The sequence below is a fragment of the Mustelus asterias genome, chromosome 3 (genome assembly GCF_964213995.1).
Source record: "Mustelus asterias chromosome 3, sMusAst1.hap1.1, whole genome shotgun sequence".
NCBI classification, from domain to species: domain Eukaryota; kingdom Metazoa; phylum Chordata; class Chondrichthyes; order Carcharhiniformes; family Triakidae; genus Mustelus; species Mustelus asterias.
The window spans coordinates 154,436,995-154,463,392 of NC_135803.1; the positions used below are offsets into that span (position 1 = coordinate 154,436,995).

The 26,398-nt window shown below is 44.5% G+C and overlaps 1 protein-coding gene across 1 annotated transcript in view; it reads left to right on the forward strand.

The window, feature by feature from the left end:
- The window catches only part of mcm2 (minichromosome maintenance complex component 2), a 44,438-nt gene extending 22,342 nt beyond the window's left edge, over nucleotides 1-22,096 (forward strand). The window contains exons 10-17 of the mRNA XM_078209964.1: nucleotides 379-472; nucleotides 1,846-2,096; nucleotides 3,301-3,427; nucleotides 6,721-6,833; nucleotides 7,919-8,161; nucleotides 14,779-14,961; nucleotides 17,226-17,381; nucleotides 21,474-22,096. Of these exons, the coding sequence (XP_078066090.1) occupies nucleotides 379-472; nucleotides 1,846-2,096; nucleotides 3,301-3,427; nucleotides 6,721-6,833; nucleotides 7,919-8,161; nucleotides 14,779-14,961; nucleotides 17,226-17,381; nucleotides 21,474-21,584 (1,278 nt within the window). The 3' untranslated portion in view covers nucleotides 21,585-22,096. The remainder of the gene's footprint in view (nucleotides 1-378; nucleotides 473-1,845; nucleotides 2,097-3,300; nucleotides 3,428-6,720; nucleotides 6,834-7,918; nucleotides 8,162-14,778; nucleotides 14,962-17,225; nucleotides 17,382-21,473) is intronic.
- The last annotated feature ends 4,302 nt before the right edge of the window (nucleotides 22,097-26,398 follow it).

Sequence of the window (26,398 nt, forward strand, 5' to 3'; positions counted from 1 at the left end):
GAAAATCTTTCCAGCAATTAAACTTCACTTTTTTTCCAAGTAAAAGCAAAGGAACAGTTTTCATTGTGACTCAGATCAGCATAATCATGAGGCTTTTCTGTGCCCGTGTACCAGCAGTGGTTTTCAGGAAGTCTACAACTTTTTGGAATGATTGACTTTAGTGCGAGACCATGAAAGTTTTGAGTTTACTTTCCTATGTCTGTGTGTGATGTGCAAAGTGGATTCTTGTTGTACTCTGAGTCATGGTGAAGGTGGTGCATGTTACACCGCTGGATACTAGCCGCATTAGACTAAACTGCCTAAACATTCTAAGCATAGCTACGACTGACTTTGTATCTATACCTTTTGATTACAATATCTGTTCCTCCCCATTCCTAGATCTTTGCTAGTATTGCACCTTCTATATATGGTCACGAGGACATAAAAAGGGGCCTTGCGCTTGCACTGTTCGGAGGTGAAGCTAAAAACCCAGGTAGGTCGATATATTAAGAAATTAAGCTTCCTTGTTAACATTGACAGATTTAACCACATTCCTCCTAAGACCTGCCTTAAAAGCCATCCCGTGGACCAAGCTTTTCATTGCCTGTTTCTTGGGCGAGCTTTGTGAATTTACGCCACTCTGTGCAACACAGACTGTCAGGTGATTCCCAACGGTGGGGGTGGGGCCTAATCACACTCAAGAGGCTGGCATCAGACTGCTGAGGGGGCCACTGCATATGTTTCATCTCCACCACCCCGATGCCCCCCCCCCCCCCCCCCCCCTCCTCCCCCGGCCATGCAGAGTTGCCCACCCTTCTCTCCTCTCCTACCTTGCCCTGCCCCCTGGCAGTGTGCCAGGCTAGCAAAGCCAAGGTGGGCAGTGGCAACCCCTTGCCATTGATCTCCTGGGGGCCTCAATGTCCTCCGGTCCCACCAGCGAGGCTTTCATGCCTGGTCCCTGTTGCAAGGGATCATACATGATCCCTGTTGGTGTGGACCTCCACCAGCAGGGTTGGAAACATCAGTGGGCACAGACGATACCGTCCCAGGCTTGCTAAATAGATTTCAATTAGGATATAAATATTTAAATCAACTGCACACCGCTGTTTACACCATAAAAAGTGGCCTGCATGAATCGTGACCAGCCAGACGCCGGTCGCGATTACCGTTTTTGGCCTCTCGCTCACATTTCCTGCCCTGCTCTGCTACTTAACCAGCGTAGCAGGGCTGGAAAATCGCACCCACTATCTCATCATTTGTCTCTTAACGTTTTTTTGATTGCATCTTGGAATCTTTTTGTAATTCAAGATGTTCCGTAAATTGATTTTAAAAAAAAAGACTTGAGTGTTTATTCTCAAGGTTCATTTCATTCTAAAACTTTCTAAGACTATGGTGTCACCTAATTACTAATGCTTGACCCATTACATCATCTCGTTATCTCCACTTTTTAACCTTTTTCTCCAAGAACGTGTCTTTGCTAACAGCAAAACTGATCTTTCATCCTATTTCTTGTTCTCAAGCCCTGTGCATTATTTTATTTGTTTGAAGATCTCCAATCTGTATGCTTCACCAGCTTCCTCACACCCTATCACCATCATGTTCATGTAGCCTTCCCTCAAATGCATTTATGCTGTTTGACTTGACCTTATGGTATGAGTTCCATATTCTAATCACTGTGTGGGTGAAGAAGTTTCCCATGAATTCTCTATTGAGTTTATTGATGACTATTTCTTCTGTTTGTAACCTCTTGTATTGGATTTCTCAAGTGGAGATTAAGGAATTAGCTTCATGAAGACCTTGGATCTTCCTTGATGCTACTTTTGAGGATTTTAAACAAATTTCTCTTTCTGCTTGCTTGGGCTTCAGGTGGGAAGCACAAGGTCCGTGGGGACATCAACGTCCTGCTATGTGGTGACCCAGGCACGGCCAAATCACAGTTCCTGAAGTATGCTGAGAAGGTCTCCAGTCGAGCAGTCTTTACCACTGGTCAAGGTGCATCTGCTGTTGGTCTAACCGCCTATGTGCAGAGGAACCCGGTGAGCAGGGAATGGACCTTGGAGGCTGGAGCTCTGGTGTTGGCAGATAGAGGAGTCTGTCTCATAGATGAGTTTGACAAGGTAAGAAGAACCACACTTAGAAAATTTTATCAGCCTGTAACCATCCCCACTTTAAGTAGTTTCACAACACCAGATTAAAGTCCAACAGGTTAGACCTGTTGGACTTTAATCTGGTGTTGTGAGACTACTTACTGTGCCTACCCCAGTCCAACGCCGGCATCTCCACATCATCCCCACTTTCTACCTGTAAACGCTGAGTTGTGCTCCAAGCTAGTTCCTTGGGCACCAGCTGTGGTGTGGAACCTTTTCCCAATTACCATTCTTTGCTGATTTTTAAATATATTTTAAAGTGGGTAATTCACTCCTGAGCTATCTCCACTCCTTGCCTGTTACTTGCCCGAGTTTGTTATCCCACCATAACAGTTTGAGAATTTAACTTTGGGCTTAAAAAAAAGCCTGGAGTGATAAGGTTGTGCCAGTTAACACTACCAGCTTACACAAAGCTAACCTGTTCACCTAATGTCTCGCAAACCTGCTGCTCTTACCCAAACTGCCTGCAATTCCCGTCCTACACCAATGTAGTTGACTCACCCGGCTTCTGAAAAGTGGTGTTGCAAGCCACTTTGTTGCATCAAAACCTATTCCAGAAGAAGAGATGTGACCAGTTAAAGGTGACTAGGGATGGGCAATAAATGACCATCCTGAGAATAAAGAGAGGGGAGATAAACAGCATGCACCTTCTACCAGATGTCACACAAGAGAAATTTGGACTTGGCACTTGTTCTTCCCTAGCGAGCATCAACAGATTATTGGTTTGCTATGGCTAGTTGTTTCACACTTGATAGCAGTCTAACTTCATGCAGGCTGGGAATCAAACCTGGTACCTGTAGAAAGGTTCAAAAATTTACTGAAGGGGAGCGAAAAGACTTACATTTCTATAATGCCTTCATGATCATTGAGCATCCCAATGAACTTTACTGACAGTGAAGCAATTTTGAAGTGTCATCACTGTTATAATGTAGGAAACATGGCAGCCATTTTAATCACACTGAGATCCCACAAACAGCAATGTGATAATGACCAGATAATCTGTTTTTGTGATACCGATTGAGGGATAAGTATTGGACAGGAGACTGGGGATAGTCCCCTGCTGTTGCAAATGTAGTGTCGTGGGATATTTTACATCCAACTGAGATTTCTGACAAAGTTTAACATCCCTTTCGAAAGAGCGACGTGTGTGATGATGCTGCTTTTATATTTTCAGATGAATGAACAGGACAGGACCAGTATTCATGAGGCGATGGAACAGCAAAGCATCTCCATCTCGAAGGCTGGTATCGTGACTTCTCTTCAGGCTAGGTGCACGATAATTGCTGCTGCCAATCCCATAGGTGAGAATAAATCAAACAATGCCTCCTGTTGGGCTGCAGAATTGTGGAGCCAAACTGGCTGCCAGTTGGAATCTGACCAGAATGTAACACTGGTCAGCAGCAATGAGGAGAAAAGATGGCTGGTACCTGAAGGAAGTTTTCAAATGTGCGCTGAAAACATACCTGTCGAGTGCCTTTCATAACTACAGAATGTCCCAAAGTGCTTTACAGTCAATGCAGTGATTGAGCATTTTTTGACATACTTGTGGCTTGCTGTGGCACATCAGAGGGTAGTTAAAAGTCAAGTGCTTGTGTAGCCCTGTGATCCGAAGGATCTCCAGCACAGATTTCTGTTGCCTGCGAGTGTTGTAAATTGAGGGATTAATGGCTAAGATCAGTCAATTGTTCCATTAGCATAAGAAGCAACCACCAGGATGATGGTAAGTGAACTAGAAGAATCATTTTTGGTCGAGCAAGCATTTCTGTGTTTCTACTTTTAGAAACAGGATTTGGATCCCTCACAGTATGAAAAGTGCAGTGCATTCAGTATAATTCCCCCTGTTTGAATTCATTGCAACTGATGTACAAAACAATCAGTTAGTTACGCTTCTAGCCTCTTCTGGGGAACTGGTTTGAAGGAACTTGCATCAGTTCCAAAAATAGAGAAGTTGAATTTATTTATCTCTGCAGCTGGACTGTATAGAATACACCAGTGTTAATTATTTTTATGTGACTGATACTTCCTCCATATAGTATTAAACAACTTGAACCCATTCCCTTTCCCTTCCTCAATGTTTTCAGCCTAGGCTTGTATCAAGAGGAAGAAAAGAGGTCATTAAAACAAAGAGGAAATATAATCATTGCGCACAAATGCAAACTTTTTAAAAGAGGGGTTGACAGTGATTGCTCAGTGGATAGCACTTGGTTGTGAGCTTGTCTCACTCCTCCGACTAGAGTGCACAATCTGGGCTGCTACACCCAGTGCAGAGACAGCCATGCTGTCTTTCAAATCAAGACAGTTTTATTAGGTTAGTGGGGGGAGACACCCTTCGGGGGAGTTCTTCCTGCTGCCCCGGACAATATATATCCTGCAGTCAAAATAACATTTTTTTTAAAACACAATTATCTGTCCATTTGCTGTTTGTGGGAACTTGCTAAGTGAAAATTGGCTATGTTTTCTACATTAGAACAATGACGATACTGCAAAGTTGTCAGTTACTGTAGTGGCGTACTCGTTCAGGCTGGCCACAGAGCTTTTAAATACTGACCAGTCCACTGACTCCAAGCAGCCCCGTAGTAGATCATCCGATTCCTCAGACCAACATTGCACAACTCTCTTTGATGGATTCTCCCGCTTCAGTTTTTGCTTGTAAGCTGGGAGCAGGAGCACAGCCTTGTGGTCTGATTTGCCAAAGTGTGGGCGGGCGATAGAGCGGTAGGCATGTTTGATATTTGTGTAGCAGTGGTCTGGGATGTTTGGGCCTCTGGTGGAGCAGGAGACGTGTTAGTGCTTAATTGGTAGTGAAGTACTTCCAGATGCTCTGAAGTGCAGTAAAAATGCAAATCTATGCTTTCAGTGTGGAAGGGTTGTGGGATCAAGTCTCGCACAAATCATTCGTGGGCAGCACTGAGGGGCTAACAGGTCCTGATTCAGCACCTTTAAAATGAAGGACAAGGTCATGTTTGGGTGGGCTGTTGTTCAGTGTAGATTAGGGAGTTTCCCTGGTGTCCTGGACAGCGTTTTCTCCTCAGTGGAATACTGTCAAAGTTGGTTGTTTATGTCATTATAGTTTGTGGGATATCACTGAGCATACAATTGCTATTCACACAGCCTTACTAAGTGAGCTGCTACACTTGGGCGATGACTTTTTTTTAAATAAACTGCTGGCACTGGACATCAACCAATGACATGACTGATGTAGGTTTTGAAAAATTATGGAATTGTTTTGCTTTTTATTGCACCAAAGTTTGAAAAAAAAAGATACTGCAAATCATGGAAGTAAAATAGCAGATGCTGGAAATTTACAACCAATGGGGCGGCATGGTAGCACAGTGGTTAGCACTGCTGCTTCACAGCTCCAGGGTCCCGGGTTCGATTCCCGGCTTGGGTCACTGTCTGTGTGGAGTTTGCACATTCTCCTCGTGTCTGCGTGGGTTTCCTCCGGGTGCTCCGGTTTCCTCCCACAATCCAAAGATGTGCGGGTTAGGTTGATTGGCCATGCTAAAAAAATTGCCCCTTAGTGTCCTGAGATGTGTAGATTAGAGGGATTAGCGGGTAAAATATGTAGGGATATGGGGGTAGGGCCTGGGTGGGATTGTGGTCGGTGCAGACTCGATGGGCCGAATGGCCTCTTTCTGTACTGTAGGGTTTCTATGATTCAATTGAATATACCTGTAAAGAGGAAACAAGATTGGTTCAAATTTTTATTATTGGATCATCCAAAGATGTGTGGGTTAGGTTGATTGGCCATGCTAAAAATTGCCCTTAGTGTCCTGAGATGCGTAGGTTAGAGGGATTAGTGGGTAAATATGTAGGGATATGGGGGTAGGGCCTGGGTGGGATTGTGGTCGGTGCAGACCCGATGGGCCGAATGGCCTCTTTCTATACTGTAGGGTTTCTATGATCCAAATCATGGTTTTAGGGTGCATTTCACTCAATTCCTTCTGAGATTTGACCTGTTCTGAATACACAAAGGGAGTTGTTTGGGAATCAAAGGTTATCAGGGGTAGATGGGGAATGTGGAACGCCACACAAACTGATCGACCATGTTTTTATCGAATTGCTGGGTTAAGGGCTTTTATTTCATATGTTTTATGGTATAAGTTTTATTCTGTCCCCTTGTATGAAAGAGACTTGGGATCTTTGTAACACCTTTATCAAGTCTCAAATTTAGGAGCAGTCACTGTTGTTGTGAATTTTATGCAGCTCCCAAACTGTGCAGAACCAAATCTTGCTGAATTAATAACCCCAAGCGGGTGTGAGTGAGGTGAAATGCTGGCCAACTCCTGTCATATTTTTGAATATCTTTTGGTGATTTTTGTAGTCTGCTTGAATCAGCGGAGTAGGCTGACGGGGTCTAATTCCAGCATCTCTTCACTCAGTGCTGGGACCTCTGACAATGCTGCACTTTGCACAGCTCAATGGTGCTTTAGCCTAGATCCTGTGCTCGAGTGGGATGGCAAGGTTCCCAGCTGACCCATGCTGCTATTTAATGTGTAAAATCATTGTTACGTTTAACAAATAGTGAAAGAATGTTCCAGGGATGTGGTGTGCGGCAATGTTAATTTATTTACCTACCTTGTGTATTGTTCAGGTGGTCGGTATGACCCTTCTTTGACCTTTGCGGAGAATGTGGATCTTTCGGAGCCTATTGTGTCTAGATTTGATGTTCTTTGTGTTGTTCGAGATACTATTGACCCTGTTCAGGTAAGAATTAAATTCTGTTCTCGTTGGTTGACACAGTTTTGTTTTGATGTAAAGTTCCTATTGCAGTGATACAAGTGGAACAATTTGACCCCGAGTGTTTTTTAAAATTTGTTTTTCATGTGCTAAGATATGTTGTTTGCATTTTAATTGAACACAGGCTGTGGTCATGAACTGGGGGATTCAATTGTGCCCCTACGAATGGACATACTGAAACTGTGGCTATTGGATTAGGCAATGTCTGCTTGTAATGCTGTAGCTCTGTAAATAAATGTGAAAGTATGTAAAAGACTGGCTTCAGTTCTATACTTTCTGGGAAATATATGGACAACACATTGGCACAGTGGTTAGCACTGCTGCCTCACAGCACAGGGACCAGAGTTCAATTCCAGCTTTGGCTGTCTGTCTATGTGGAGTTTGCACATTCTTTCCATGTCTGCGTGGGTTTCCTCCCACAGTCCAAAGATGTGCGGGTTAGGTGGATTGGCCATGGGAAGTTGCCCCTTAGTGTCCCAAGATATATAGATTAGGAGGGTAAATACATGGGGTTGCTGGGATAGGGCCTGGGTAAGAGTCGGTGCAGATTCAATGGGCCGAATGGTCATCTTCTGCACTGTGGGGATTCTGTGAACTGACTTTCTGTAGTCGAGCAGTGGACAAGACCAGATTTGACAGCAAGCAATGTGGAATAATAGAGCATGTGGTCAGAGGTAAATTTAAGTATGTTGAGAATAGAGGTGGAGAGTTTTAGGGAGGGAATTCCAGAGCTTGGTGTCCATAAAGCTAAAGGCAGGGTCACCACTAGTGGGGTGAAAGAAATGGGTTAAGCAAGAGGCCAGAGTGAAGCTTTGATCTGAGGATTGTAGGACTGAAGGTGGTTTGTTGGAGAGGGCTGGATAACTTGTGGATGGCACAGACACACTGGACATCCCATGTTGTTAATTTTCCATGTCTCTCCTCCCCAAATCTAGTGCTTTGAACTATGAGGATATTGTGCTTTCCTTCCTTATCCAATCTTAGTTGGAAGGTTTTTAATGATGTGTGCCATGCAATGACAGCTGTAATTATTCACTACCTACCTTACACAGGATGAATTGCTAGCCCGCTTTGTTGTGGCCAGTCACATCAAAAACCACCCAAGCAACAAGGATTATATGAATGGAGAACCAGAAGAAACTTATTTGCCAAACACGTACGGGGTGGATCCTATCCAACAGGAGCTGCTGAAGAAATATATCATTTATGGCAAAGAGAAAGTCCATCCGAAGTTGAATCAGATGGACCAGGACAAAGTGGCCAAGATGTATAGTGACCTTCGAAAGGAGTCAATGGTAAGAAAAAACCCATTCTGCTTTTGCTCTCATTCTCTTAAGTTTTTAATGATTTCTTGCTAACTCCTTTGTCTTCTCAGTAACTATCTGAACAATATTCCCTTACAGCTTTCTTGCTTTACTATCGTGCCTCTTTGTATCATCTACAAATTTGTACTAGGTCCTTTCTTTTTGCGATTATGTATCAATGGTTTAAAGCCAAACGTAGGGAGCATGATTAAGAAATCTGCAAGTGAGTACTACATTCGGCCGTTTGGATGATGATTAAGAAGATACCAGTGCACTGGCTAGATGGGCACAACAGTGGCAAAGAGTGGCTCCAGAGTGTGAGATAATGCATTTTGGGAAAGGCTAACAAGACAAGTGAATACTCAAATTGGAAGATACAAAGAAGTGTGGAGGAGCAAAGGACAGTGCATTGTCCACAGGTCCCTGAAGGCGGACAGGTAGATGTGTCAAGAGGCATATGGAATATTTAGCTGAGACACAGATTATAAGAATAGGGAGGTTGTGCTGCAAAAGGTAGTTAGGCCAAAGGTAGAATAGAAAAGGGGTGATAGCCTCGAGAGGGTTCAGGGGAGATTTTTCTATGATTTTGAATTATTTGGGTAAGATCCATCACTCTCAGTGGAAATGGGCATTACATCAGTCACGGTCTCCAATTATCCAACATATATCTGTACTCACTAGAATACATGCAATTTCTAGGTCCTCTATTCTCCTCCCGTTTATGTCCCAGCATGTGTCATTTTTTTAGCTTCTTTAGATTAAATAACTTTTCTATTTATTTTTAATTTGTTAGAACAACTCTCATCTCATCTTTAATCTCCTTAGAAAGATGTGTATTTCTAGAGCATTTCGTGACCAGCAGATGTCCCAAGTGCTTTACTTACCAGTTAAGTACTTTTGAAGTGTAGTCACTATAGTAATGTAGGAAGCGCACAGCAAGCCCACACAAAAAGCAGTGATCAGGTAATCTGTGATGTTGACTTAGGAACAAACATTGGCAAGGACAAGGGGGATAACGCCCCTGCTGTTTGCAATAGTGCCGTGGTATTCCCATTTATTTGCTGCTATACTTGTATCAGTAGTATGAGCAGTTATACGCATGGGATAGAGAAAATATTCAGTCATGCAGAACTGAAAGATGCTGCAATTGTGTTTGACAGTGAGAGCACGGACTGTACAGAAATACTTGTCTGACCTGCATCCACCATACAATCTGCTGATGGAGAGTAGCAGTGATGTGTCACTCATAGAGGTTTAGAGTCATTGAGGTTTACAGCATGGAAACAGGCCCTTCAACCCAACTTGTCCATGCCGCCCTTTTTTTTTAAAACCCCTAAGTTAATCCCAATTGCCCGCATTTGGCCCATATCCCTCTATACCCATCGTACCCATGTAACTATCTAAATGCTTTTTAAAACACAAAATTATACCCGCCTCTACTACTACCTCTGGCAGCTTGTTCCAGACACTCACCACCCTCTGTGAAAAAATTGCCCCTCTGGACACTTTTGTATCTCTCCCCTCTCACTTAAACTTATGCCCTCTAGTTTTAGACTCCCCTACCTTTAGAACATAGAACATAGAACATTACAGCGCAGAACAGGCCCTTCGGCCCACGATGTTGCACCGACCAGTTAAAAAAAAAAACTGTGACCCTCCAACCTAAACCAATTTCTTTTCGTCCATGAACCTATCTACGGATCTCTTAAACGCCCCCAAACTAGGCGCATTTACTACTGATGCTGGCAGGGCATTCCAATCCCTCACCACCCTCTGGGTAAAGAACCTACCCCTGACATCGGTTCTATAACTACCCCCCCTCAATTTAAAGCCATGCCCCCTCGTGCTGGATTTCTCCATCAGAGGAAAAAGGCTATCACTATCCACCCTATCTAAACCTCTAATCATCTTATATGTTTCAATAAGATCCCCTCTTGGGAAAAGATATTGGCTATCTAGCTGATCGAATTCATATTATGCTTAGATAGGGTGGCCCAGTGGTTAGCAGTGCTTCCTCACAGCACCAGGGACCCGGGTTCAATTCCGGCCTCGGGCCACTGTCTGTGTGGGGTTTGTACATTCTCTTCGTGTTTGCGTGGGTTTCCTCCGGGTGCTCCGGTTTCCTCCCACAATCCAATGATGTGCGGGTTAGGTTGATTGGCCATGCTAAACTGCCCCTTAGTGTCAGGGGGGATTAGCAGGGTAAACATGGGGGGTTATGGGAGTAGGGCCTGGGTGGGATTGTTGTCGGTGCAGACTTGATAGGCCGAATGGCCTCCTTCTGCACTGTAGGGATTCTATGGGACATAGCATTCTCTCAAGAGCTCAGAGTCTGGAATTGAACACACACTTTCTGGTCCAAAGGTAAACTGAGTCAGCTTAAATCTGCATGTGATGTGATCAAAGTGTATTTCTTTGTACGACTTGCTGCCTCTTACTCTGTTATTCAGCATTTTGTGAAAATGTATGGATAGGAGGTTATTTCAAGAGTAGCATCAGATTCATCCAATTTGAGTGCAGAACAAATGACACTTGGCAGATGTTGAATCTTTTTCAATTATAAGAGTGAAATAAGCCTTCCAAACAGCTACCACTCTAATATATCCGCTTCTCTAATGCAATTTGTTCCAGGCGGAGATAAGAATGCAGACTTGCTGCAGAAGGGAGGGGGTGGCATCTCCCAGTTAATCGACTGTCTCACAAACCTTACACAGAATTTGTATAGTCTAAAATTGACATTCAATGGTATTAGCTTTGCTGAATCCCCACTATCAAAAGCCTGGGGGTTACCATTGACCAGAAACTCAACTGGAGTCGCCATATAAATACTGTGGCTACAAAAGCCGGTCAGAGGCTAGGAGTCTTGCAGCAAGTAGTTCGCCTCCTGACTCCCCAAAGACTGTCCACCATCTACAAGGCACAAGTCAGGATCGTGATGGAATATTCTCCACTTGCCTGAATGGGTGCAGTTCCTACAACACTTAAGAAGCTTGATACCCTACAGCATAAAGCAGTCCACTTGATTGACACCTATCCACCATGATATACATTCACTCGCTCCACCACTGACACACAGTGGCAGTAGGTGTACTATCTGCATGCACTCACCAAAGCTCCTTTGACAGCAATTTCCAAATCCACAACCTCTACCAACCAGAAGGCCAAGGACAGCAGATGCTTGGGAACAGCGCCACCTGCAAGTTCCCCTCCAATTCACACACCATCCTGATTCGGAATTATGTTGCTGTTCCTTCACTGTCGCTAAGTCAAAATCCTGGAACTTGGCCCGGGTGTGCCTACACCACATGGACTGCAGCGATTCAAGAAGACAGCTCATCACCACCTTCGTGAGGGCAATTGGACATGAACAATAAATGCTGGTCTAGCCATCCCATGAGCAAATATTTTTTTAAATGGCCATTCATCCCAACTGGTCTTCGCCAATGTCTGTGGTCCACACAAACCTATTCATAGAATAGAAACATAGAAAAACTACAGCACAAAACAGGCCCTTCGGCCCCACAAGTTGCGCCGAACATATCCCTACCTTTTAGGCCTACCTATAACCCTCCATCCTATTAAGTCCCATGTACTCATCCAGGAGTCTCTTCAAAGACCCTATTGAGTTTGCCTCCACCACCACTGAAGGCAGCCGATTCCACTCGCCCACCACCCTCTGTGAAAAACTCCTCCCTAACATCTCCCCTGTACCTACCCCCCAGCATCTTAAACCTGTGTCCTCTCGTAGCAGACATTTCCACCCTGGGAAAAAGCCTCTGAGAGTCCACCCGATCTATGCCTCTCAACATCTTATACACCTCTATTAGGTCTCCTCTCATCCTAAATCTCTCCAAGGAGAAAAGACCGAGCTCCCTCAGCCTATCCTCATAAGGCATGCCACTCAGTCCAGGCAACATCCTCGTAAATCTCCTCTGCACCCTTTCAATCTTTTCCACATCCTTCCTGTAATGAGGTGACCAGAACTGAGCACAGTACTCCAAGTGGGGTCTGACGAGGGTCTTATATAGCTGCATCATTATCCCCGGACTCCTAAACTCAATCCCTCAATTGATAAAGGCCAGCACACCATACGCCTTCTTAACCACCTCCTCCACCTGCGGGGCCGATTTTAGAGTCCTATGGACCCGGACCCCAAGGTCTTTCTGATCCTCTACAATACTAAGTCTTTCCCTTTATATAGTACTCCTTCATCCCATTTGACCTGCCAAAATGGACCACTACGCATTTATCTGGGTTGAAGTCCATCTGCCACTTCTCCGCCCAGTCTTGCATCCTATCTATGTCCCTCTGTAACTTCTGACATCCCTCCAGACTATCCACAACCCCACCAATCTTCGTGTCGTCGACAAACTTACCAACCCATCCCTCCACTTCCTCATCCAGGTCATTTATGAAAATGACAAACAGCAAGTGTCCCAGAACAGATCCCTGGGGCACACCACTAGTGACCGACCTCCATTTAGAAAAAGACCCATCTATACTCACTCTCTGCCTCCTTTGGGCAAGCCGGTTCTGGATCCACAGGGCAGCAGCCCCTTGGATCCCATGCCCTCTCACTTTTTCTAGAAGCCTTGCATGGGGGACCTTATTGAACACCTTGCTAAAATCCATATAAACCACATCTACCGCTTTCCCTTTGTCAATGTGTTTAGTCACATTTTCGAAGAACTCCACCAGGCTCATAAGGCACGATCTGCCTTTGACAAAGCCATGCTGAGTATTCTTGAGCGTACTAAACCTCTCTAAATGCTCATAAATCCTGTCCCTCAGGATCTTCTCCATCAGCTTACCAACCACTGAGGTTAGACTCACCGGTCGGTAATTACCTGGGCTATCCCTATTCCCCTTCTTGAAAATAGGAACCACATCCGCAATCCTCCAGCACCTGTCCAGTCTCCATTGACGACGCAAAGATCATCGCCAGAGGCTCTGCAATCTCTTCCCTCACCTCCCACAGTAACCTCTGGTACATCCCATCCGGACCCGGTGACTTACCTATCTTGATGCCATTCAAAGATTCCAGCACAACCTCTTTGTTAAAGTCTAAATACTCAATCTTTTCAGTCCATTGCAAGCCTGCAGTACATCCACCCAGGTCCTTCTCCTCTGTGAAAACCGAGGCAAAATACTCATTAAGCACCTCTGCCATTTCTACTGGTTCTGTACAGACTTTCCCACCTTCACCTTTTATAGGCCCTATTCCTTCACGTCTCATCCTTTTACTCTTCACATATTTATAGAACGCCTTAGGGTTTTCCTTAATTCTACCTGCCAAGGCCTTCTCATGACCCCTTCTGGCTCTCCTAATTTCCTTCTTTAGTCCCTTCCTACAAGCTGTATACTCATCTAGATCCCTATCTTCACCAAGCTCTCTGAACCTTCTGTATGCTCTCCTTTTCTTCTTGACTAGGTCCTGCGCAGCTTTTGTGCACCACGGTTCCTTTAACCTACCAATTCCTTCCTGTCTGCTCAGAACGTTGTCCTGTAGAACTCTAGACATGATGTGGAGATGCCGGCGTTGGACTGGGGTAAACACAGTAAGAAGTTTAACAACACCAGGTTAAAGTCCAACAGGTTTATTTGGTAGCAAAAGCCACACTCGAAAGCTTGTGTGGCTTTTGCTACCAAATAAACCTGTTGGACTTTAACCTGGTGTTGTTAAACTTCTTACGAACTCTAGACAGACATTCCTTGAAAAACTGCCACCTCTCTTCAGTACATTTCCCCGAGAATACCTCCTTCCAATTTACTCCTCTAATTTGCTGCCTTATGTCTTCATATTTCCCCTTACTCCATATAAATGCTTTCCTAGCTTGCCTGATCCTCTCTTTTTCCAATGCAAGCATAAAGGAGATAGAGCTATGATCGTTATCCCCAAGATGCTCTCCCACTGAGAGATCTGACACCTGTCCAGGTTCATTGGTCAGTATCAGATCAAGTATAGCCTCTCCTCTTGTAGGCTTGTCCACATGCTGTGTCAGGAAACCCTCCTGAGCACACCTAACGAACTCCTCCCCATCCAATCCCCTTACCCTAAGGATATTCCAATCTATGTTTGGGAAATTAAAGTCTCCCATCACAACAACTCTGCTATTATTGCATCTCTCCAGGATCTGTTTCCCTATCTGCTCCTCCACCTCCCTGTTACTATTGGGCGGCCTATAGAAAACTTCCAGCAAAGTGATCGACCCCTTCCCACTCCGAACTTCCACCCACAGAGACTCTGTAGACAATCCCTCCACAGCATACACCTTCTCTACAGCTGTGACACTATCCCTGATCAGCAGTGCCACCCCACCCCTCTCTTGCCTCCCTCCCTGTCCTTCCTGAAACATCTGAATCCCGGCACCTGGAGTATCCAGTCCTGTCCCTGAGACATCCAAGTCTCCGGAGGAAAAGAAGAGAGAGAGAGCAGGAGGGACCGGCAGTGGGCAAAAGAAAGGGTGTATGTGACATGTTGTTTCAAAGCAGCCAGCATTGAGTGATGTTCCAATCTTGGGCCTCTTCAACATCAGTGCAAGATGGTGCCGATTGTTAGACATTCTCGAATGTCACTTATTTGATGCACATATTTTTCTCCCATGTAGGCCACAGGTAGTATTCCCATCACAGTGCGCCACATTGAATCCATGATTCGTATGGCCGAGGCGCATGCTCGCATTCACCTGAGAGACTATGTGATGGAGGATGATGTCAACATGGCCATTCGGGTCATGCTGGAGAGTTTCATCGACACACAGAAGTTTAGCGTCATGAGGAGTATGAGGAAGGTGAGTGAGAAGAAGGTGGCTTTCGTGATTTTTCTTTTTGTTGATTTTGCTACTGTAGCGTGGTTGCGTTACGGAGCAAGGTAGAAGATGGTCTCAATTGTGTGTGAGTGACAGATGTGAAATTTATATCTTTATACTATTATCAGATTAGGTCAAATTCGATCTTTGTCCAGCCCCGAGTATGAATAACATTGGAATGGCAGGGTGCATTCTAAAGGGCTGACTGGAAATTTGTTGGGTTTAACCCAGTGGTGTTCAGTCCTCTGAGGAAACCCTCCAAGTGATATCTCCCGTGTATTGTGTCAGCTATCCAAAAGAATATTGTGACATAAAATGTTGTTAGTATATTGCACAAAAAAATGTGACTGGTAGGCCAATAATTGAAGGAGGAAAAAAAGTTTAAAATGCAATTCTTACTGTCCAATTTCAGGTATTAATAATTCAGACCTTGTGGATTTTCTAGGATCTATCTATCTCATGCAGCTGATTGCAACGGCCTATAGGTTAATCTATGCCAGTGCAGCATCTTTTGCAAAAACGCAAGAAATAGGAGCACGAGTAAACCCTGTGGCCTATTGAGCCTGCTCCACCATTCAGTATGCTCATGGCTGATCTTGGACTCCCATAACCCTTATTTCCCTGAGACCAAAGATCTGTCTAATCCGGCCATAAATGCATTTAATGATGGGGCATCTGCAATCCTCAGATATAGAGTTCCAAAGATTAACAACTCTTAAGAGTGGAGTAATTTCTCTGCTCTCTGCATCACAGTCCTGAATGATCGGCCTTTTATCCTGAAACTATGCCCCTCGGATTTAGATTCAACAACCGATGAAAACAATCCCTCAGCATCCACCTTCTCAAGCCCCTTCAGAGTTTTGTAGGCTGCAATGAGATCGCCCCTCATTCTGCTAAATTCCAGAGAATATAAACCCAGTTTACTCTGCCTTTCATCATGAGGGACAACCCCCTCATCCCAGGGACCAATTTAATGAACCTTTGCTGTACCACATCCAATGCAAATATGTCCTTCCTTAAACGTGGAGACCAAAGATGCACACAGTATTCCAGATGTGGTCTCGCCAAAACCCGGTACAAACGTAGCCAGACTTATTTATTCTTGTACTCCAATCCCCTTCGCAATAAAGGCCATACCATTTACCTTGCCTGTTAACCTTTTACGTGACACTTTTATGGAATGTCTTTTAAAAATCCTGGTATACCACGTCTACTGGCTTCCCTTTAAATACTTTACTAGTTACATCGACAAAAAAATGCTATAAATTTGTCAGACACCATTTCTCTTTAGTTAAAACATTGTTGACTTGTCCTAATCATACTATGCTTTTAGAAACCTTAGAAACCATAGAAACCCTACAGTGCAGAAGGAGGCCATTCGGCCCATCGAGTCTGCACCGACCACAATCCCACCCAGGCCCTACCCCCACATATTTACCCGCTAATCCCTCTAACCTACGCATCCCAGGACTCTAAGGGACAATTTTTAACCTGGCCAATCAACCTAACCCGCACATCTTTGGACTGTGGGAGGAAACCGGAGCACCCGGAGGAAACCCACGCAGACACGAGGAGAATGTGCAAACTCCACACAGACAGTGACCCGAGCCGGGAATCGAACCCGGGACCCTGGAGCTGTGAAGCAGCAGTGCTAACCACTGTGCTACCGTGCCGTTTTCTAAGTGCATTATTCCTTATTAATAGATTCCAGTATTTTCCCAATAACTGATGTTAGACTATTGGCCTGTAGTCTACTGCTTTTCCTTGTCCTTCTTTATTGAAAAGTTGCTTAATTAAATCACCCAGCCGCATTGAATGAAGTGCACCAGTAGTTGCTCACATTAGTTTTAAAGTTGTGACTGTAATGACAGAAGCTTCTAAGTTTTTTTTTTTCAAAACTAAATTTAATTTGCAGAACTCTATTTTCTGCTTGGCCCATCTGCCTAAGGAAATCCCAAGTAATAGTGTTTGTGCTACTGATCTGGTCATTAATGGTACTCACTGGGGATATTGGATTGCATTGTTGGGCCCACGCTCACTCAACGCTGGATTGGAACAATCCAAATTCATTACACATGGGGATCAGGGAGAGAATTCTGTCAGGCTGGGCAGAATTCAAATTGATGCTGGAAGCAAAAGTTTTCAGTTTCAATTTGTTTTTTTAAATTGAGCTCATGGGAGATGTGTTCATCAAAGTTTATTTCTAACCACTGCATTGAATTTTCCCACTCTTTCTTCCCCCTCAGACGTTTTCAAGATACTTGACATTCAAACGGGACAACAATGAGCTGCTGCTCTTCGTTCTGAAGCAGTTAGTGGCAGAGCAGGCCACGTACCAACGCAATAGATATGGGGCACAACAGGACACCATTGAAATACCTGAAAAAGATTTGGTGGATAAGGTAAACAGGAATGTGGAGGTGGTGTTGCAGTTTGTGATCTCCTGCCAACTTTGGACTATGCAATTCAATAAAGGTTTTAAGATCTATTCTTAACAGAAAATAAAACACACACATCAACTGGATTGATAAGTATTGTACCCTCTATTACAGCTTAGAAAGCTCCCAGTTTCTCACTTGCTTTGTAGTCACCTACTTTGATCGAAGAAGGAGGGGAAATTATCTGCTGTTTTGTGTTGATGACTATCTTAGTGGCCTGTAGTGGGAGTAGATACCATCCCTAGGACACAATTGGGTCTTATCCCTTGTTATGGACCATACTGATTTCTCCTTTACCACCCATCTGTAAACAGAAAGGTGTTTTGATTTGCTTCTACCTTTGTAAGCGGTAGAGTATTTCCCAACCCCCCTCGGGTTTTGGTGTTCTGTAGTTATACAGCATAGAAAGAGGCCCTTTGGCCCATCATGTCTGCACTGGTCATCGAGCACCTATCTATTCTAATCCCATTTTCCGGCACTTGGTCCATTGCCTTGTATGCTATGGCATTTCAAATGCTCACCCAAATGCTTCTTAAATGTTGAGGATTCCTACCTCTACCACCCTTCCAGACAGAGTTCCAGATTTCCACCACCCTCTTGGTGGAAAAGGTTTTCCCTCAAATCCCATCTAACTCTCTGCTTCTTACCTTAAATCTATGCCCCCTGGTTATTGACCCCTCAACTAAGAGAGTAATTAAATTTCCCCACGATGTCCTTCATAACTTTGTGCACTCAATCATGTCCCCCTCAGCCTTCTCTACTCTAAACAGGAAAAACAGCCCCCGCATAAGTAGCCTCTCTTACTCGCTGAAACACTCCTGCCCCAAAAAGCATCCTGGTGAATCTCCTCTGCGCACTCTAGTGCAATCACATCTTCCCTATAGTGTGGCGACCAGAACAGCATATACTAGCTGTGGCCTAACCAACATTTTATACGGATGCGTCATAACCTCCCAATTTCTATTTACTCCACAGCAAACTCAAGGTAGGATGAACTCATAGGGTTAGTTTATTTGCACACACTCAAAACATGGGAGGGGAGTTGCAATGTTGCCACACATTTGCATTCATACAATAAAAGAGGGATAGAGAAAAGAGAGATTTACAGTATGGAGACCGCAGAAAGGAGTACATAGAACATAGAAAGCCACAGCACAAACAGGCCCTTCGGCCCACAAGTTGCGCTGATCATATCCCTACCTCTAGGCCTATCTATAGCCCTCAATCCCATTAAATCCCATGTACTCATCCAGAAGTCTCTTAAAAGACCCCAACGAGTTTGCCTCCACCACCACCGACGTCAGCCGATTCCACTCACCCACCACCCTCTGAGTGAAAAACTTACCCCTGACATCTCCTCTGTACCTACCCCCCAGCACCTTAAACCTGAGTAGTGGTTTTACGTGGGTTCCAGGGTCCAGAATCAAAGTCCAATGTGGTATTCCTTCGCAGAGATCTGTGAACTGGGTATTCACTTTACCGGTGATGTTGACTTCACACAATGAATGGCACACACAGGTGAATCAGTCTTGTAGGCGATGGTACAAAATTTTTGATTTGATTTATTATTGTCACATGTATTTGTATTAGTGAAAAGTATTGCTTCTTGCACGCTATACAGACAAAGCATATCGTACAGGGGAAGCGGTGGCCTTGTGGTATTATCGTTGGAATATTAATCCAGAAACTCAGCTCATGTCCTGGGGGACCCAGGTTTGAATCCCACCACGGCGGATGGTGGAATTTGAATTCAATAAAAAATATCTGGAATTAAGAATCTACTGATGACCATGAAACCATTGTCAATTGTCGGAAAAACACATCTGGTTCACTAATGCCCTTTAGGGAAAGAAATCTGCCATCCTTACCTTTTAGAATCCTACAGTGCAGAAAGAGGCCATTCGGCCCATTGAGTCTGCACCAACCACAATCCCACCCAGGCCCTATCCACATATCCCGACGTATTTACCCACTAACCCCTCTAAACTATGCATCCCGGGACACTAAGGGGCAATTTAGAATGGCCAATCAACCTAGCCCGCACATCTTTGGACTGTGGGAGGAAACCGGAGCACCCGGAGGAAACCCACGCAGACACAGGGAGAATGTGCAAACTCCACACAGACAGCGACCCGAGCTGGGATTCGAAACCGGGTCCCTGTGAAGCAGCCGTGCTAACCACTTTGCTACCGTGCCACCCCCTGGTCTGGCCTGAATGTAACACCAGAGCCACAGCAATGTGGTTGACTCTCAACTGCCCTCAGGCATACGGGATGGGCAATAAATGCTGTCCAGCCAGCGACGCCCATGTCCCATGAATGAATTTAAAAAATACATAGGGAAGGAAAGGAGAGAGTGCAGAATGTAGTGTTACAGTCATAGCTAGGGTGTAGACAATTTCCAGTAGAAAGTGTAGATGGGGCCAGGTATTCAGCCTGGATTGAGCTCCTTTTCTGGTGGCTGCTTGTAGGATGGTAAACAACAAACATACTTGTAATTCCACAAGGTAATGGTACTGGTTCCCCAAATTAGAGATCTATGTGACATGTCTCCCATCCCTCCACAATGCCTTTGACAAAGGATATCTAACCCTTGTCTGGGTCACTGAAATTCCCAGCCATTAAGAATTGAAAGGAATGTCTCAGAGCCCTTTGTCCTAGCAGACCAGTAGGCTCCACTTGGACCAGAGTGGGTTATGAAATGCAGATGACCTTTGTATAGTTCTTTGAATTTGGTTTGTGTTGCACACACAAAGGTCACGAGGTGAAGTTTTCCTGATACTATCCGTAATTCGTTTTGTTGGAGGGTCACACACGGACAAAACTTCAACCATTTTAAAAGGTCCTTGGCACCGTTTCTAAAATTTAGTGAAGTTTTAGTCCCCTCACACTCCCATGATCATATAACTTGCTAACACTGCGGCATGCAGACCTGGGAGCAGATAGTATAAGTCTGTCTATGCCTCCTTGCATGACTTAGCATGTCACCTGAAGGGTTGGGATTGCTTAATTTTCAGCTATGTCTGTGTTCTCCAGTGCTGCGTGCCTGGGCACTGAACAATATACAGCAAGGGGTAAGATTGACTTCTGTGGAACCGGTTCTGGTACTTGGTTCCTGTGCTGTGTGGGGAACAGAATGCTGTTCTACTTTAGATTTTGGATACTCTGCCGTGTTGTGGCAGTTTCAAGAACCAGATTGGTTGTCTGTGTTATTTTAGATGAATAAGTAAGTAAGTAGTTCAGTTTATTTATTAGTCAGAAGTAGGCTTACATTAACAGTAACTTCATTGCACTGTTAAAATCCCCCAGAATAATGATGGACAGGGGAGGAAAATTCCTCCGGTGCATCAGCCTGCCTGATACAATTATAGTATCACACTACATTTACTTGCCCCAACCAAAAGCCATGTAATCTCCTGAGCGAGGTAAGAAGCCAGGTGAGAAACCCATGTCAATTTGTTTGTGAGGGTGGGGAGGAGGGAAACATGTCCTCCGCACTCTCTCTCTCTCTCTCTCCCCCCCTCTCTCTTCTCTCTCTCTCTCCCCCCCCCCCCCCCCCCCATGTTGCTGTAAACAAAACACTGTTCAACGAAACACTGCTATATACGTGTATTGTTTTTTTTTGAAGAATTGTAAATTTATGCATCTCTGGATGATTGGCCAGGTTAATTCATTGATCAAGTCCAATTCTGTTTCAGTTGCGTGGAATTCCAAAATTTTCATGGGTGTTTAGGGAATCCTGTAGCCAACTAACTGGCAGATTTAAGTAGTGTGGGAAATTTCCTGGTATAAATGTGGGCAAAACAATAAAATGAACTTGTTTTTATAGAGCAGTGTTTTTAAGACTTAATGGGAGCTTCAATGATGTTTGTGTTCCCAGTCCAGTGCTCTGGTTGACGTGAAGTGTACATTTGTTGTGTACCTGCATTATTGAATGTTATTGAATCGCATTGTTCCTTTTTGTCAGCATTTAAGCTATTGAGAGCCTCTCTCTCTCTCTCTCTCTGTCTCTTCTGCTGATTTGGTTGTTTTAAGGCTTGGCTCTTTTTCTTTCCAGGCTCGTCAGATCAACATTCACAACATGACCTCGTTCTATGAAAGTGATCTCTTCAAAATTAACAAGTTCACTCATGACATGCGAAGGAAATTGATCATACAGCAATTCTAATTCTCACAAACAAAAGGAGGGAGAAGAAATCTGTGCAGAGGTTGGCGTAATGCAGAAAACTGACAGCGTGTCCCTGGCAGAGATGAGTGTTTTTGGATGATGTCAGTGATGTACTTCGTGCAAGGATGGTTTATGATAAAGGCTGTTTGACCCATCAGAAGCTCATTCCTTGAAGTACCTGAACACTTTTTTCTTGCCCAGCTGCATTCTGAATGCCCCCTTTGGATTTTGCCTGCCGTCTTTACCAACTATTGTCTGGATTTTCAACAGATTTTAAAAAAGAACTTGTGCAAAAGACGTCGCTTTACAAAAAAGTGAAGTTAAGTCTGTCACATTTTTTAACAGGAGCTCTTCTACTTTGCATAATTACTTTCTCTTCCCCCCCCCCCCCCCCCCCCCCCCGCCCCCAACTCCCTCACACCATTGTGCTCCTTTCTATGTGTATAATTAAAATTAGGTGTACATTCTCAATTTTTGTTATATTAACTATCAATAAAGATGATTTTCCAAGTTTGTTTGGTTTCAAATCTTTTCAAAAAAATAGTCAAACTGTAGACTCCAAGCACATTCAAGACCTCGCTGCCTCCCTGTAATCTCCTCCAGCCCTGCTACTTGCAGGAAGCCCTCACTCCTCCAATTCTGGCCTCCTATCACATCCTTAACTTTTTGTTCTTAGTGTCCTATTAGACAACTGAGCCTTCAGTTGCTTGAATTCCAGAATTCTCTCCCTAAAACTCTTGGCCATTGCACTTTTCTCTCCTTCTAAGATGGTGCTCAAAACCTACCTTTGACCAAACTTTTAGAATCATAGAATCCCCACAGTGCAGAAGGAGGCCATTCGGCCCATCAAGTCTGCACCAACCACAATCCCACCCCCAGGGCCTCATCCCAACAACCCCATGCATTTACCCTAGCTAGTCCCCCTGATGTTAAGGGGTAATTTTAGCATAGCCAATCAACCTAACCTGCACATCTTTGGATTGAGGGAGGAAATCCACGCAGACACGGGGAGAATGTGCAAGCTCCACACAGGCAGTGACCCAAGCCGGAACTCGAACCCAGGTCCCTGGTGCTGAGAGGCAGCAATGCTAACCACTGTACCACCATCATTGATCATCTGTTCTAATGTTGTCCACTTTGGCTCAATGTTGATTGTTATGGAGCTCCTTGGGGTATTTTACTATGTAAAAGGTGTATGAATGCAAGTTAGTTGGTGGTCAGTGGCGATTGTTGAGTGATCGCAGTGCCTTTAGCAAGATGCTTCATAGTGAAAAGACCACCAGGGTAAGAATATTGTCAGTGCAGCTGTACTTGAACCCGCAGCTTTAACTTGGGATTAAGTTGGCGACGTGCCTTTTGTATATAACTATTGATTTTCTGCTCCAATTCTGTGTGTGTGGACCAGATACATAAAGCATTCTGTGCCATTAGCATTGTGCTTTGCCCAGTGTAATCTAGTGCATAACCTCCGGTTCAGCAAAGGAAATTGGTTAACTTCCATAACATAAAGCTGGCCCCGACGCACTGATCGATATTTATAGATTGCTGGAGAGGCATAAGGATAACTTCTGTTTGCTTATTTTGGTTTCCGCCTCGAGTGCGCCGAAGTTGAAAATGCTGCCCTCAGCCCAGTATTTTGTGCAGATGTCTGCTTTTGTGTTTATCAGTGTCGCCATGGGGGTGAAAAAAACAACCCAGACTCGGGGCTTTTTTCAGCATCTGATGGGAACTGCATTTGATGTTGGACCATCTGCATTTGCTGTGCCTGATGATTAATGACTAGGCAGCTAAAGTTGCTCAACCGCTTGGAGTGACCACTGCTAATCAAGACGGATTTCGCTGTGAGGCTGCAGCTGGAGTATTGTGCACAGTTTTGGTCCCCTTATTTGTGGAAAGATGTAGTGGCATTGGAGGCAGTTCAGAGGAGGTTCACTAGATTGATTCCAGAGATGAGGGGTTTGTCGTATGAAGAGAGATCGAACAGTTTAGGCCGATACTGGAACTTAGAATGAGAGGAGATCAAATTGAGGTAAGATGTTAAAAAGGTATGGATAAAGTAGATTGGAGCAGATGCTTCTGCTGGTGGGACATTCTAGGACGAGAGGTCATAGTCTGAGGATAAGGGGTAGTAAATTTAAAACAGTTGAGGAGAAACTACTTCTCCCAAAGGGTTGTGAATCTGGAATTCGCTGCCCCAAAGTGCAGTGGATGCTGGGACAGTGAGTAAATTTAAGGAGGAGTTAGACATTTTTTAAATTGGTAATGGGTTGAAGGGTTATGGGGAGAAGGCAGGAAAATGGGGAAGAGGAGCATATCAGCCATGGTCAAATGGCAGAGCAGACTCGATGGGCCCAAATGGCCTAGTTCTGCTCCTATATCTTATGAACACTGTTGATCAATGTTACATATAAGGAATGTTGCTGTTCATGGCATTGAAATTTGTTCATTCTTTGGAAGGGCTAGCACTTTACTGCCCATCCCTGGTATCCTGGCCAATAATTACCCTTCAACTAACATCACAAACAGATGACTTGATCATTATCACATTGCTGTTTGTGAGAGCTAGCTGTGCACTAATTGCCACACTTGCTACATTAAACAGCGACTGACTTTCCAAAAGAGGCTGTGTGCGCTTTGGGTTGCCCTGACTGAGGTCATGGAAATTATATGGTTTTGAGAAGGAGAGGCAGAGGAGGTTTCAGGAGGTAAATCCAGCGCTTGGAGCCTAAGCAGTTTGAGGCCTCGCAATCAATGTACAGCAATTAAAATTAGGAACCAAAAGAGAGAATGCTGGAAAATCTCAGCAGGTCTGGCAGCATCCGTGAGGAGAGAAAAGAGCTGAAGTTTCGAGTCAAAGCTTTGACGAAGGGTCATCTGGACTAGAAACATCAGCTCTTTTCTCTCCTCACAGATGTTTTCTCTCTTGATTTCAGATTCCAGCATCTGCAGTAATTTGTTTTTAATTAAAATTGGGAATCTGTGTGTCAATAGTTAGCATTGAAGTATGTGATCCTTTGGATGAGGCGTTAAAATCAAGGGCCCATGTGCCTGTGGAACTAGATGCAAAAAGATCCCATTACATTATTTCTAAAGAGCAGGGAAGTTATCCTTGGCATCCTGGCCAATATTTATCCCTCAATGCCCCAAAAACATTATCTAATTGCTGTCTGTGGGAGCTTGCTGTGTACAAATTAGCTGCTGCATTACCGGGTCCATAGGACTCTTAAATCGGCCTCGCAGGTAGAGGAGGTGGTTAAGAAGGCGTATGGTGTGCTGGCCTTCATCAATCGAGAGATTGAGTTTAGGAGTCGGGAGATAATGATGCAGCTTTATAAGACCTTCGTCAGACCCCACTTGGAGTACTGTGCTCAGTTCTGGTCGCCTCATTACAGGAGGGATGTGGAAATTATTGAAAGGGTGCAGAGAAGATTGACAAGGATGTTGCCTGGATTGGTTGGCATGCCTTATGAGGATAGGTTGAGGGAGCTCGGTCTTTTCTCCTTGGAGAGACAAAGGATGAGAGGTGACCTGATAGAAGTGTACAAGATGTTGAGAGGTATAGATCGGGTGGATTCTCGGAGGCTTTTTCCCAGAGCTGAAATGGCTGCTATGAGAGGACACAGGTTTAAGGTGCTGGGGAGTAGGTACAGAGGAGATGTCAGGGGTAAGTTTTTCACACAGAGGGTGGTGGGTGAGTGGAATCGGCTGCTGTCAGTGGTGGTGGAGGCAAACTCGATAGGGTTGTTTAAGAGACTTCTGGATGAGTACATGGGATTTAATAGGATTGAGGGTGAGAGGTAAGCCTATATATATGCCTAGGTAGGCTAGGGACATGACCGGCGCAACTTGTGGGCTGAAGGGCCTGTTTGTGCTGTAATTTTTCTATGTTCTATTACACCAGCAACACATTTCAGATATATTTGTGGGCGGCATGATGGCACAGTGGTTAGCACTGCTGCCTCACAGCGCCAAGGACCTGGGTTCGATTCCCGGCTTGGGTCACTGTCTGTGTGGAGTCTGCACATTCTCTCCGTGTCTGCGTGGGTTTCCTCCGGGTGCTCCGGTTTCCTCCCACAGTCTGAAAGACGTGCTGGTTAGGGTGCATTGACCCCGAACAGGCGCCGGAGTGTGACGACTAGGGGAATTTCACAGTATCTTCATTACAGTGTTAATGTAAGTCTTATTTGTGACTAATAAATAAACAATATTTCCTTGGCTGTAAAACACAGATGTTTGGTGAGCATTCCTGAACTAGTTGGGTTGAGGCTTCATGGTCACTTGCATTGAAGGTTTGTCTAAAATTGAAAACAAAAAATTTTCAAACTGCTGTGGTGAAATTTGAACTCCAGTGACATTACGAGACCCCCATATTCGTGAACATGTCAGTTTGCTTTTACCTCCTTGTGCATAACACAGATGCAACTAAGGCATCTTTAGTGACTCTTGGAGTTAATGCAGCAGTTAACACCATATTTTATCTGTTACCTCCTCTGGCCCTACAAACACTCTGAAATCTCTGCATTCCTGCAATTTGGAACTCTGTACATTCCTTCTAATTGCTTCCCCCATTGGTTGCTGTGCCTTCAGCTGCTGTGCACTGAAGCTTGGGGAACGAATATTTTAAGGTGATAGATGGAGTGTCGATCGAGCACACTGACTGCTTTGTCCAGGATGGCGTTAAGTTTCCTGGGTGGTGTTGGAATTCAGTTCATCCAGGCAAATGGAGAGAATTCCATCAGGCTCCTGATCTGTACCATGTAGGTGGCGGAGGGTGCAGTCAGGAGGTGATCTGCCCACCCTCTGTAGGCACAGTG